At 32.3% G+C, this 14,151-nt stretch overlaps 1 protein-coding gene across 1 annotated transcript in view; it reads left to right on the top strand.

The window, feature by feature from the left end:
• gli2b (GLI family zinc finger 2b) overlaps positions 1–14,151 on the top strand; it is a 101,014-nt gene that overhangs the window by 66,817 nt on the left and 20,046 nt on the right. Inside the window, 2 exon segments of the mRNA XM_058791927.1 lie at positions 5,120–5,316; positions 8,871–9,047. Coding sequence (XP_058647910.1) covers positions 5,120–5,316; positions 8,871–9,047 — 374 coding nt within the window.

Genomic DNA, 14,151 nt, shown 5'->3' on the forward strand with positions numbered 1-14,151 from the left:
CACTCGTTCCTCATATGAGACCCTGGACCACAAAACCAGTCATAAGGGTCAATTTTTTTAAATTGATAGATTTATAAATAAGCTTTCCATTGATGTGTGGTTTTGTTAGGATCGGACAATATTTGGCTGAGATACAACTATTTGAAAATCTGGAATCTGAGGGTGCAAAAAAAAAAATCTAAGTATTGAGAAAATTGCCTTTAAAGTTGTCCAAATGAAGTTCTTAGCAATGCATATTACTAATCAAAAATGAATGAGTGATTTGAGTTGAAGCTCTGAGTGGTCCGTCAGATCCGGCTGCGTTTGGAGCCTCAGGACTGTGGACTCTGGGTTCTGGCTCCGATCGTCCATCAGCGCCGTTGTCCCGCTGCATTCTGGGAGCCTGAAGCCCCGGCTCTCTGCAGGAGGGTGGAGGTGTGAAAGAGGCTCGCGAGGTCCTACAATCCCCTGGTGCAGAGCAGGCCATGTTTCAGCACCCGTCTTTGTTGTTCTTGCAATGAAAATGAGAATCGCTCCACAGGCTAAGCGTGTTAAATCTGAATATTACATTACTTATTTAAGCGCTGCCCGGGCTGTGTGTCTTTTGTTTGAAACGCAGATATTTTACATGCAGTGCATGTGAGAGAGGCCAGTATTAAGTATGCATGTGTCTGATATACATACATGCTCGCTGTTTGCAGTTTTGCAGATGCAGATGCTTGATTATGGTCAGAGTTTTTAAATAAGAAGACTTTAATGTAGTCAAACCGCTTTGTTTGTTCTGTTGCATCACAGAGAAAGCATTAAAACCGTTATTTCTCATATTTAGCTGCTGTTTTGATTTCCATGTCATTAAAATTGGCTGGAAAAATATCAATAACTTGCTAATCAGATATTGGCTGCATGTGGAGCAATTTAATGCATTAAGTTTAATGATCGTAGTTGCACTGGAAACAGAAATATGTCTGTTGTTTCTTCTAGACACCACAGAGAACAAGGTGAGACTTTATCAGCTGACAACAATTGATTCGTTTGTGTTTGTTCGTCTGTTCTAAGGAATCTTAGGAGAAAAATCTGATCCTTTAAAACTTGAATGCAATTTTTCAACTTTTCAAGGTTTCAAGCATATTCAGTTTTTTTAATTAAATTTTTAAGTGTTTTAATTATAAAAAATAAAAAAAATAGCTATTAAAATATTTCATAAAATTTACATTTTAGGAGAAAAATCTGATCATCTAAAACAAAATCTAATCTTGTCCAAATTTAAATTTTCAAGTGTTAAAAATGAAAATAGCTATTAAAATATTTTCAAAATGTGTAACATTAATTTTATTAACCCTTGTGCGGTCTTCATTTTGGGTTGTGCACTCATGGTCTTTGGGGTCTCTGGAGACCCCAGGCAACAAAATGTAATTTTGTAGCAAAATCATTGGGTTTTTTTTAAACCAATGTAATTTTACTCTGTTTATTAATGTTTTTACTCCACATGAGTGTAGTTTTTGGAGGATTTATGATATTTTTTTAAATTTATATAAATAAATTAAAAAATATTTTTTATATAGGTTTTTATACAAAAAACAGCTTTTTATGTAAATTTCACTTAATAAAAGACCCACATTTCTTACTTTCATTCATGGGGATAACATGGATCATTTGACATGGTTTAGTGTAAAATTTTTGCCCATATTTTGGAAATTGCAGTTTCAAAAGTAAAAAAATTATCATTTTTACCACTAGATGGCTGCAGAGCTCCACTATTTACTATTTGCTATTTGACCAACTGAAAGATATCTTTTTATAAGTTTTTTTCAGTTGGATTCATATCTACATATTGTGAAATAACAATTATAACAATAAAAATTATTTTTGTCAAAGTTTTGCATTTTTAGAACTGAAAAAAATCAATTTTTCAATAATGTTACATTATGATTTGAATCAAACCTCAACAAGATGTTACAAAGAGAAAGGTTGGAGTCTTTAGAGTTTATCATTTATTTCAATCATCTGTGTTTCATCTCTAGAGACCCCAAAGACCATAAGTGTAACTTTTTTTTTCACACTAACATAAAATCAAGAAATCATTCCAATTGTATTTTTTTATTTGTAGATCTAGAAAGTGTTGACCACCGTACAAAGTCTCATGCCATTTGGAAAAAGATAATTTTTTTTTTAAATTTAGCAAACGCCATTTGCGGGTCAAAAAGACCCCGAAAACCGTGACTTTTTCAAGTGTAACAGTCATTTTTATTGCAATTTATTTTATATTATACATTATATTACGTATAGTATAAGTATGATTTTGCTGCTTCATTTCGGACGTAGTCTTACATGAGTTATAAAGTCTCAAATGAGCGTAAAGAGTTTGGAGAAGATATGTGTCAGATCCGCGTCATGTGCATCAGGTTTTAAAGAGACAGCGCTGCTTTTAAAGTGAAACCTGCTGAAGTCTGTCATTGATGTAAATCAGAGAACAAAAGAAAAAGAGAAATCATCGGACTGTTCTAGTCGTTGGTTAACTTTTGTAGCTTGAATAAAGATAAATCTGTATAGTTTATGCATATACAATTTATGTGAAGATTGTTTTAAAATCACTTAATATTTCAGAGCTTATTAAATGTTAAAAATAATGGCTTTCAATTATACTGTAATGTTGAATGGCTATAGTTAATAGGTAAAATTAAGGGAAAATGCATTTAATAGAGACACCAGTAGCAGTATTAGTATCAATACTTCATTAATAATAATTGGCTACTTATTAAAAAGATACCATTAGAACATATTTAAAATATACTGTCTTTATATTGTTTCTACATTAATTTGGAGATTCAATGTGAAATTATGACAATACAAATATGCGATTAATCATAATTAATGACAGAAAAATGTGTGATTAGGGGAGAGCGGGGCACAAAGTAACACTTTTTGACTTTCTCAAATTTTTGATCCACGGTAACTTCACACTTGTCTAGTTGTCTTTGTTTCATAAATACAGTGTATACATTTTTCTTTATTTACCCTCAAAACTTGGAAGTGAAATGTGACAACATGCCCCGTAGGTGGGGTACATTGTAACATGACGATATGACAGCTTAAAATGTTATCTGATCTCATGAAAAAAATATTCAAGACAAACTAAAATATTTTGTCAATAAAATAAAATAACTATTTATTTCAAATAAAATAATGGCGATTTTTAAGAATTAAAAATAATCTGATTTTTGAGTTTGACTATGAACACATTGCGACCATGCTTGGGACGGCCCACATAAACGAGCCAAAATTTTTCTCTATATAATGTTGATATGGTAACTAGTAAATACTGTAAATTTGGTTATGCTAGCATGTGTGGAAATATTTAAACCACGTGTGTTAAAACTAGCCCCGCGTTACTTTGTGCCCCGCGCTCCCCTGCTATTTTTAAAAAGTTGACAGAAGCCACTAATGTTAACCTTTTATAGATTTTAGATTTCAATGTAATGTCTAATTTTATAGGTTAAACATAAACAAAAAAAAAAAAAAAGATAAATCTGTTTGTTGTTGTTTTTTTGTTTTTTTTCTTGTAAGTAAAGTAAAGGACAAATTAAAAACATTGTAAATATGTTTAGTCATTGTAGTAGTTATAACTGCCTGTTTTTGCAAAAAGAGTTTGGCCGGTAAATTTGATCACGTATATATATATATATATATATATATATAGTTTTTTTTTTTTTTAATGTCATCGTCCTCAAACGTTTGGCATGTGGTTAAATTCGAGTGAGACTTTTCATCAGAACAAATGTCCCACCGCTTTATTGTCCCGTCTGGGAATCATCAGAAATCATCAAGAGCTTAAAGTGAAATGAACCTGAACTCCAGCGTGAAGTTTCCTTGAAGGAGAGATGGAAAATAGAGCAAATGAAAGTGTGTCCACGGATCGAAAGCGGTCTGGATTGTGTTCAAGAGTTTGGTGTTTTTCCCATCACACCTCAGACGAGTCCAGCGCCAAACCTCAGGAATATTAGTTATGGCAAACTCTCATAAACGAGACGCTCTGTGTCAAACATTGAATAATGTGATCAGCGTGTATGAAAGTGTTTGACAGGAACAAACAAACCTGATTAAAGATCTGCGGAGTGAATACAGGAGATGAAATGTTCAGAACACGCATAGAAATGATCTCAGAGGTTCATGCTTCTCCAGCTAATATAACCAACTGGAGCTGCACCATCTGTCCAAATAAAACCAAAATCACAATGTGGCTTAGTGCAGGTATCAAAGCGCAAAAACCAGCGGTTTAATTAAATAAACACATGCTTTGCACGTTTCAGAGCTTGCAGCAGTCATCTTTCCAAAATTGTATTTAGAAGCATTTATAAAAAAGAGAAGCTTTGTAAAGTTTTTTGTCAAAATAAAAGTTCATCAGTTTAACTTTTTAAAATTAAGAAATGAAGACAGCCATAAATATTTGTATTGTAATTTTAAAATTGTATTATAAACAAAAATTACTAGTAGTATATTATTTTTCTTAAATAGTCAAATTTTTTTATATATATTTTATTTTATTTTGTAGTCAAATATTATTTAATAATAATATTTAGTAATATTTATTATTTAGTTTTTATTTAGTAATAATTATTATTATTATTATCTCACTGCGTTTTTTTTTTTTTTTTTTTTTCTGATTCAATTTTTTATTGTTTTTTCTGATAAAAATTGTGATTACAATTTAAAATTTTAGGAAACAAATCTGATCCTTCAAAAAATCGAATTTTGTCTGAAGCGTTCCACTTAAAATAAAAAATTATAATAATAGTAAGTATTAAAATGTTCAATTTATTCATTATTGTGTGTAAAATTTAATTTAATTGACAATATTGTGATAGAAATATGGCTATATAATACATTTTTATCACATTTACCATCGTAATCACAATTTCAATCTGAAAAAATGCAATAAAATTTTTTCTCGAATCATGCAGCACCACAACCTCGTTGCACCTCTTTGAAAGAGGAGAAGAGTTGTGACGGTTTTGACTTTCATTAGAAGGAAAGCGCGAGAAACACTCAGAACAGTTGTTTAAATCTCCGAAGCTGATTTCCGGTTCATTCTGACTGAGATTCTCTGGTGATTGTGCTGTTGATGATCAGTTTTTCTCTCCAGTCCTGCAGGTTTAGCGGGCAGTCCGGTGATCTCTGACATCTCTCTGATCCATCTGTCTCCCGGAGCGGCCGGCGAGTCCAGCTTCCTCCCGCCGCACTCATACGTCTCTCCACACATGGAGCATTACCTCCGCTCGGCGCACAGCAGCCCCACGCTGTCCATGATCTCAGCGGCACGAGGACTGAGTCCAGCCAATGGTCAGTCAAACTCCAGCACGCAGCACTCGCTTTTCATCACTTCATTATTTTTCTTAAATACTCAATTTTGATGTTGTTTTTTTACAGAGAAATATTACTATATTATAATATTTAATCATTATTATTATTTTGGTTTTATTTAGTATTTTGTACATTTTTATTTAGAAATAATAATAATTAATAAATACCAATAAATAATAAATATGTATTTAAATTTTTCTAATAATTTTTTTAATTGCAATTTTTTTTTTGATAAAAATTGTGATTACAATTTAAAATGTTAGGAGAAGAATCTGATCCTCTAAAAAAAATCCAATCTTATCCAAATTTAAATTTGTAAGTGTTTAAATTCAAATAAAGCAAAAATAAGTACTAAAATATTAACATTAATTTTTATTGCAATTTTTTATTATTGTATTTTTATACATTAACAGCAAATTTAAACGACTACAGGGAATTTAACCTTTTAATAGTTTTTAATTCTTCATTCTCAAATTATTTCTGACTTTATTATTAATTTTATTGTTAATATTTTTATTATACTTTAACTAATCACTCTACTTAATTTTAAAAAACTACAGTGGAGTTAGTTTTTTTATGCTTTTTCTTTATTTTAGTTTAACATGTTTTTCATTTATTTATTTTTTTATTTCTTTATTTGAAAATTATATCTGACTTTTATTCAACTTTATTCAGTTTATTATTTTTATTATCACTCTTCTCAATTTTAAATTACTACAATGGAGTTAGTTTTTTTATACTTTTTTCTTAATTTACCATTTATATTTCTTTATTTGCAAATTATTTCTGAAGTCAAAGCAGTATGCACTACAATTCAAAATAATTAATATTTGTATTCAGCAAGGATGCATTAAATTGTTTAAAAGTGACAGTAAAGACATTTATAATGTTGCAAAAAAATTATATTTTAAATAAATGCTGTTCTTTTAAACTTTCTGTGAATCCTGAAAAATAAAATATATCACAGTTTCTACAAAAATATTGTGCAGCACAACTATTTTCAACATTGATAATAATCAGAAATGTTTCTCGAGCAGCAAATCAGCATATTAGAATGATTTCTGAAGATCATGTGACACTGAAGACTGGAGTAATGATGCTGAAAATTCAGCTTTGATCACAGAAATAAATTACATTTGAACACATATTCACATAGAAAACAGTTATTTGAAATTCTAATAATATTTCACAATTTGTATAGTATTTTTTGTAAAATAAATGCAACCTTTGTGAGCATAAAAGACATTAAATCTTTCAAAAACATAAAAAAAAATCTTATTGACCCCAAACCAGTCTTTCCTTTGGTTGGTCTGAAGCAGATCGGCGTTATTTGAGCCTCAGCCGAGGGTTTGCAAATTCAGCATTTCAAAACTTCACTTCTAATGATTATAATTTTGAAAGCCGCTGTTTTGTTTGAGTTTGTGTGTATATATTTGGGTTTGGCCGCTTGCAAATGCATTGGCGTGAATTGTCAAACACGTGAAACTTTCCCGTCCTGCGATTTGCCCTTCGAGGGACGTTCTGGAAATGAATACGAGGCAGAATTTCCCGATTCTGTCCCGAAGCGACGACAGGCCTCTCCTCAGAGCTGAATTACAATTACAGGCCGAGAGAGTGACATATAAATCACGCTTCACAGTCTGTCAGCCGTAATGTGTTTGCACCTTTAAACTTAAATAAGCAGCGCACAGGAGATCCCGACAGCGATAAAGACGTAAAAGAGCCACGAGAAAGAGAAATGGGGCTATTTGAGGCTGAGCGAGTGCGGATGGTTAGACGTGGCCTTGAACGCTTTCCAGGCGCATCTGACCCGCTTTCAGCCCGCCGCAGACCCGCCGTTAGTGCTGGCTCGTACTTTAACAGCGTGTTTGTTTTTCAAGTCAGAATATATAGAAATGAAAGGCTTTGGGAGAAAATCCAGGACGCTTTCTGATTGTGTTCATTGGCAGAGGGAGTTATTTCTGTAGTGAAGGAGAGGCGGATTAATTTCTTTTCATTAAGAGACCGTTTTGTTGTTCATTTGATTCAGTGCCCAGTGCATTCTGGGTGATCTTCAAAAGGCGTTACAGTACATGACACACTTGCAGTGCATTGACCAGCATTCACTGCGCTTGCATGCTTCCATGGAGCGTATTTCTGTATTTCTTAAACGCTTGTAATCTGTTCTTCAGCGTTAAACATGTTAAAGTGCGTCTCTGATTGCTGCTGACACTTTTATAAGATGTTTAGTAGGTGCAGATGTCAACATGTTCTTACTGTAGGGCCCTTAACCTCACGCCTGGACTGAGTCTGTGGAGCTTCACTTATAATGTTGGTTAATGTTTCTTGCACCAAAACTGATATTTTATTTTTTAATGATCATTTTCCACCATATATTATATATAAGGCTATTTTTCTACTGCACCTTTAAGACTTTATGATTATATGCAAATGATGTCTGTTCTGATTGGCTGACCCTGCATCAGTGTTTTTAACTAAACTATTAAAAATTGTTTTTGTTAATTGAAATAAATCTGAAATAATATATAAACTTGAACTTTCAGTTCTTTTCAGTTAGTGCAACATTTCTAGATTTTTTTAGGCTTAAATAATACTAAAGAGTAAAACTACAGTTTAAAATAAAAAATAAAAAATAATAATAAATGACAAAAAATGACAAAATCACATAACAAAATTACTAAAAGATGTTGGTCATTGAGATACTGTTATTTTTATTCATTCATTTTTTTTATTGTATTAGTTTTTATAAATATTTTAAATTAGTTTTTATTCATGTATTTTCTGCTTTCATGTTAATTTTAAAGTTTTAGTAATTTTTGTTGTTGTTGTTGTTGTTGTTTGTTGTTTTTTCTATAATGTTTACATAGTTATTTATTTTAATTGTAGTTATTTTAGTACATTAAGGTCAACTAAAATGTTGTCGTATAACTAGTTGAAATATATATATATATATATATATATATATTTAATTTATATATATTTAAATGTATATATTTATAATAAATTATTTACTTTAATGGTTAGAATTTCAGTTAATCAGTTTTAGTTAGGTAACTATAATAACGCTGAAAACTAAATATAGTACTAAAATTACTAAAACTAAAACTTAAAATATATTAAAGCTAATATTAATTAATATGAATTAACTAATATTAATATTTATTATTTAAAAAGCTAATAAATTTTACAAAATCCTGTAATAAAATTTAAACTTAAACTAACACTAAAATAAAAACTGAAAATATATAAAAATAAAAGCCGACTCAAAATATCTAAAAAAGAATTATTATAGTATTATAGTAAATAATACTATAATGTTATATAAATAATACTAAAATAACACTGCTCTGCATACATGGAATAATTCACACAGTTTTTCATCAGTTTCTGAAAACTGAGGAAGTGTATAATGCAAATGTGGGCGGGTCATATGTTAATGAGCTCATAGTTGTGATTAACCTGAAGATTTAGTCCTGTTTCCATGAATGCATGCCTCTTTAACTCTCTCTTCTGTCTCTCTGTGCTCATGGCAGTAGCTCACGAGCATCTGAAGGAGCGAGGTTTGTTCGGTTTGCCCCCTCCGCCTCCCGGCGCGACCCCGGCGGACTATTACCATCTGATGACGGGCCACAGAAACCCGTACGGAGAGCTGCTTATGCAGGGGGCCGGAGCCGCTGCTCATTTGCCCGAATACTTCACTCCGTTGGACGGTGAGTTCCAGAGACACACAGACATGCTGTAAAAAATGACAGTGAATTTAACGGTAAGACTAAAAATGCTACAGTAAACACTTGTTAAATGGTTAACGGTAAGTTCCCCTACTATTTACGGTGAAAAACTGAATTGGACATTGCATGTAATTTTATGGTAGTATACCATTTTGGAAGTGAAAAAGAATGTATAAATTTACAGTGAATAACCGTAAATTGACATTCCCAGAATTCTGTGCATAACATTTCAAATTTGATGCTTTTTCGTTGAAATAAGTATGTTTCTTTTTAGTTTTTTCTTATCAGTTTTGTACATTAGGGTTGTATGTTACACCTTATGTTGTTAAATGAATATTTATTGCATTATCTCAGTTTCATGTGTCACCATGATGGTGTTTAGTGTTTGTGTCAATGACACTGTGCACCTTCAAGTTGCTTGTGATGAGCTTTGGTTCATCATGTGACTTTCTCATCACCACCTGCTTTGGTGGTTATCATGTATTACAAAGGTACAAAGCAGATATCAGTACTGTAAAAGGTTGGTATATTATCATTATATCAGTAAATGAAATTACGGTATTTAAATATAAATGTAAATAAAACTTAAAACCTCAAATGTTGCTACCGTATTTTTTACTGTAAAATTCTGACAACCACAGCTGCGGGTTTTTTACCATAAAGTTTACGGATTTTTTTAACAGTGTGTTTTTGTCTGTATATGACTGTAAAAATGCATAATATTTGTTGTGCTAAAAGAATCCACGTTTGTTTCCATTTCCGTTTCCATTTATTCATTTAGCAGACACTTTTAACCAAAGCGTCTTTCCAGGATAATACTTCAAAGGGCTTTTTAAACACACATTTCTCTAACATTCTTACACCGGCAGACAGTAAAATAAATAAACTCTCATGTTCAGCATCCGCTTGCAGTTGACGCTCTCCAAACACTGGCAGGACGCTTCACACGCCAGACGTTTCTGTTATTTCTCCTCTCGAAGGAAGCTTTCTGTCATCCAGCGCTTCCTAAATTGCCTTAAAAGGGGAATGTTTTTCTATTTATAAATTTTCTGTTCTCATTTTCATTTCAGTTAAAGTTTTAGTAATTTTGTCATTTCATAATTTTTTATGTATCTATATAGTTTTTATTCATTTTTATATCGGGTTTAGTTTTTGTTATTTTAGTTTTTAAGCTTAAATAGAACTAAAAATAGAACTAGTACTGTTATAGTTTTTATTACTATTTTGAATTAGTTTTTATTTTCATATTTTCTGTTTTCATTTTAATTTCGGTTCAAATTTAATTTTGTTTAGATTTTGTAATTTTAATTATTATTTTATGTATATGTTAATAGTTAATAGTTTTAGTTATATTAGTTTTAAGCTTAAATAGAACTAAACACTAGTTCTAGTAAATAAAATACTAGATCTGTTATAGTTTTTATTAATATTTTAATTTAGTTTTTATTTTCATATTTTCTGTTGTCATTTTAATTTTAGTTAAAGATTTGGTAATTTTGTTGTTTTTGTCATTTTTAAAAATATATCAGCAGTTTTTATTCACTTTCATTTTAAAGCTTAAATGGAGTTTAAAAAATTGTACTAGTACTGTTATAGTTTTATTAATATTTAGAATTTGTTTTTATTATAAATTTTCTGTTTTCATTTTATTTTTTGTCAATTTGTTGCATTTAGTCATTTTTATCTGTTTTAGATTTTTAAATATATCTATATAGTTTTTATTTATTTTTATTTCAGTTTTAGTTATTTTAGTAACTATACGGCAACTAGCTGAAATAAAATAAGTTTGTTTTTTGTTTTTTACTCTTTGGTTAAATTTTATTTCAAAACCCAAAACCTTTTTTTTTTTTTTTTTTTTTTTTTAGTTACCCTGTTTAGGACAGATAAGATTCCTGTGGGAAGAATAATGCAGCAGCCCAAATTATCCATAAATGCTCGTTTAGTAAAACAAGCTGTTAAGTTCAAGATAGTGAAGCTGAAGCTGGTCATGAAATTTCATTTAAAAAATTGAGTATTTTGCTTTAACCAACCAAGTGATGAGTGACCGAGCAATTAGTAGTTTGTTTTATTTCTATTTATGCGTGTTGCACTGGATAGCTCCGGCCCCTTTTGACATTTTATTGGCCCAAAATCTGGCTCCTCATTAAGCATCAAATATGATGAGATTGGCTGTTTTTATGTTTTGTCATGCACCAATTTCATGTTCAGTGTTGATGGACAGATAACTCATCACTTCACGCCGGGTAAGTTAGAGGTATTGTGAAGAACATTTGTCAGGCTCTCATAATTATTGATTTATTGCTTTTGGAATTTCTGAGCATCTGAATCGGAGTCACTGAAGCATCACATTATTAACAGGTGGATTATGTTGTGTTCATTTAACTGTCTCTTCTATATTTAACACAGTTATTTGCTGTTCTGTGAATCAGTCAGAGTGAAAATACCATGACGAGCCGCTGTGACTAATATTCCACAGAGAGACAGAGGTGTTATTTCAAACAAACACATGGTGATATACAGTAGGTTTCTGGCTCTTTATAGAACAAACATTTGTCTCCTTCAAACAATCCGAGCTGAAAAACAAACACTCTCGATCTGCTCTCGCTCTTTAGCATGACGTCCAGGCGTGTGTGTGCGCAGATCCCAGGCTTTACTGAAGCAACATGAATGAATAGCTCATTTAGCTGTGCTAACTCCGTCTGGCTTTAATCTGCGTCCCGTCCGGAGCCGCTGATGCTTCCCGACAGCTTTTACACAGATGTGTTTGGACGCTGACGGTGGAGCGTGTCCCGCGCTTTGACGGGAAACAGCGTGAGTCAGTTACAAAGACAGATAGAAAGAGAATGAGAGATATGATAAGTCAAGCAAAGCCAGCTAGAAGGCTGTAAAGGCAACTTTGGAGTTTAAAAACACCACATTTTACAAGGTTATATGCCGTTTAGTCACGATTAGCCCAAAGGTACACTAACTGTATAAACAATGGAGCAGCAAGAGTTGGTGTAACCATCAAAAATATTGCAATTAGCTGCAATCATTAGATCCAAAAAGATTAGCAAAGACCATTGCTAGACCATTATCACAATTGGAAAAATTCAGCATAAGGTTCTGTGGATGTTGCAGATACAGTTGTTTTTGTGGTACATTTTGGGATGAAATTGATCACATTGACACTTTTGAGATTTTTTTTTAAGTTGTTGCGCCACCTATTAGTGGAAATTGCTTATAATTGGTGTGCAATCTCAGACTGTCCTGGTGTGCATGTGTGCCAAATTTATGAAGTCTGGACATTGTCACATCTAAAAACCCGTATTTGTTCATATGAATTTAGCTACATGTGAACGCTTGATGCATGGAATCGGAACGCAGTTATATGACTTACTACATACTCAAATGTGTGTAGTATGTCTCTAAAAGTAGATCTGTCCTCTATGGGGTGGTGAGATCACTATAATAAATTCATTTCTGCTGAGGTGAGGTGAGGTAATGTTGGGGTAAACTTGATCGCGGTTAGTTTTCTGATTGTTTTTTTTTGTTGTTGTTGTTGTAGCGCCACCTATTGTTGGAAATTGCTCAAATTTGGTGTGCAATCTGATATTGTCCTGGTGTGCATGTGTGCCTAATTTTGTGAATTTTGAACATTGTCACCTCCAAAAACTCAAATTTGTTTGTATGAATTTAGCTAAATGCGAATGCTCAGTGCGTGGTATCAGAATGCAATTCTGTGGCTTACTACATACTCAGATGTGTGTAATATGTATCTGAAAGCGGATCTGTCCTCTATAAGGGGGGAAAATCACGTTAAAAAATTCATTTCCACTGAGGTGAAGGTGTAACAGAGACAAATGTCGCTGCCATCGCTGAGCGCTCCCGATACGTTTGGCCATTATGATAATGCAAATTCCACCAGAACGAGTCCAAATCCACATTCGGTCACAGATCAGTAGCTCCAAAATACTCCAGTAAGACATTGATGTTATGAGTTTTATGTTTGGTTTTCTTGGCCTTTTGTATTTTTAGCGTCTGTTCTCTCTGGATTTGGGTCCTGAGGCGGCTCTTAGCACTAAAGATGTGTTAGGAGCTCCGACCGATGCCTGAACATGACAGCAAACCATTAGCTCATGCTAAGAGTAATGACCCTCACGGCAACAAAGCTGAGGGATTATTTATTAGCGCTGTGGTCTGTGGGGAACCGGTCCATGCACACACAAAGAAATGATTTGTGTAATCCTGCTTGTGTTGGCACGGCACGTGATGAAATCATTTTGGACGTCCGGTTGCCAGAGTCTCTGGATACGACCTCTAATCACACACACACACACCGGGTGTAATGCTTTGCACCTGTTGAGTTTGCTGCAGTTGTCTCAGTAATTCTCCACTGAAATAGCAAACAGATCAGTCTGAAACATACTCTACACAAGTTAGCAAGCTAGCTACCTGAATAATCAGACGTCCGGTTTAAAGCCGCAGACATTTAATGATAGCCTAACTGTATCTCTCAGAAAGTGTTTTGAATCCCAGTTGATGTTACTAAGACGATCGTGAGCCGTAAACACGCAAACACCGCACTTATTATTCACACACATTCCTTTTCGAGCCAGAATCGGTTCTGTAAATTACCCTCATTAAACAAAGTCAAGTCTGCAATAGTTTGATTGTTATCTGGATAATTACGGTAATTTATTGCGAAGGATTAATTATCCCAAATCAAATCAAAATGAGGTCATGCTGAGTTTGCGATGGAGACGATTAAGACAGTTCACCTAACCGGTTTATTTTTTCACTAATCCCGTAACGCAACGAGTCACTTTAAACTCAATTTCAATATGCTTTGACTTGATGTTTTTTTTTAGAAATTTGACTTGATTTTTATTTAGGTAAATGTAGAGACACTTTTAAAATTTAAATATTTTATTTAAAACAATATATTTTTTTAAATGTTATTTTATTATTTTAAGTAATATTTAAAGTAATAATTTGTTGTTTACTGATTTATAATATAAATATATTTTACTTAATATTTGAACTAAAATAATTTTAAATTATATTTTATTTAATGTTTTTTTATTCATGTAATAATAAAATATTT

This window comes from Onychostoma macrolepis, chromosome 11 (genome assembly GCF_012432095.1).
Source record: "Onychostoma macrolepis isolate SWU-2019 chromosome 11, ASM1243209v1, whole genome shotgun sequence".
Lineage (NCBI taxonomy): Eukaryota > Metazoa > Chordata > Actinopteri > Cypriniformes > Cyprinidae > Onychostoma > Onychostoma macrolepis.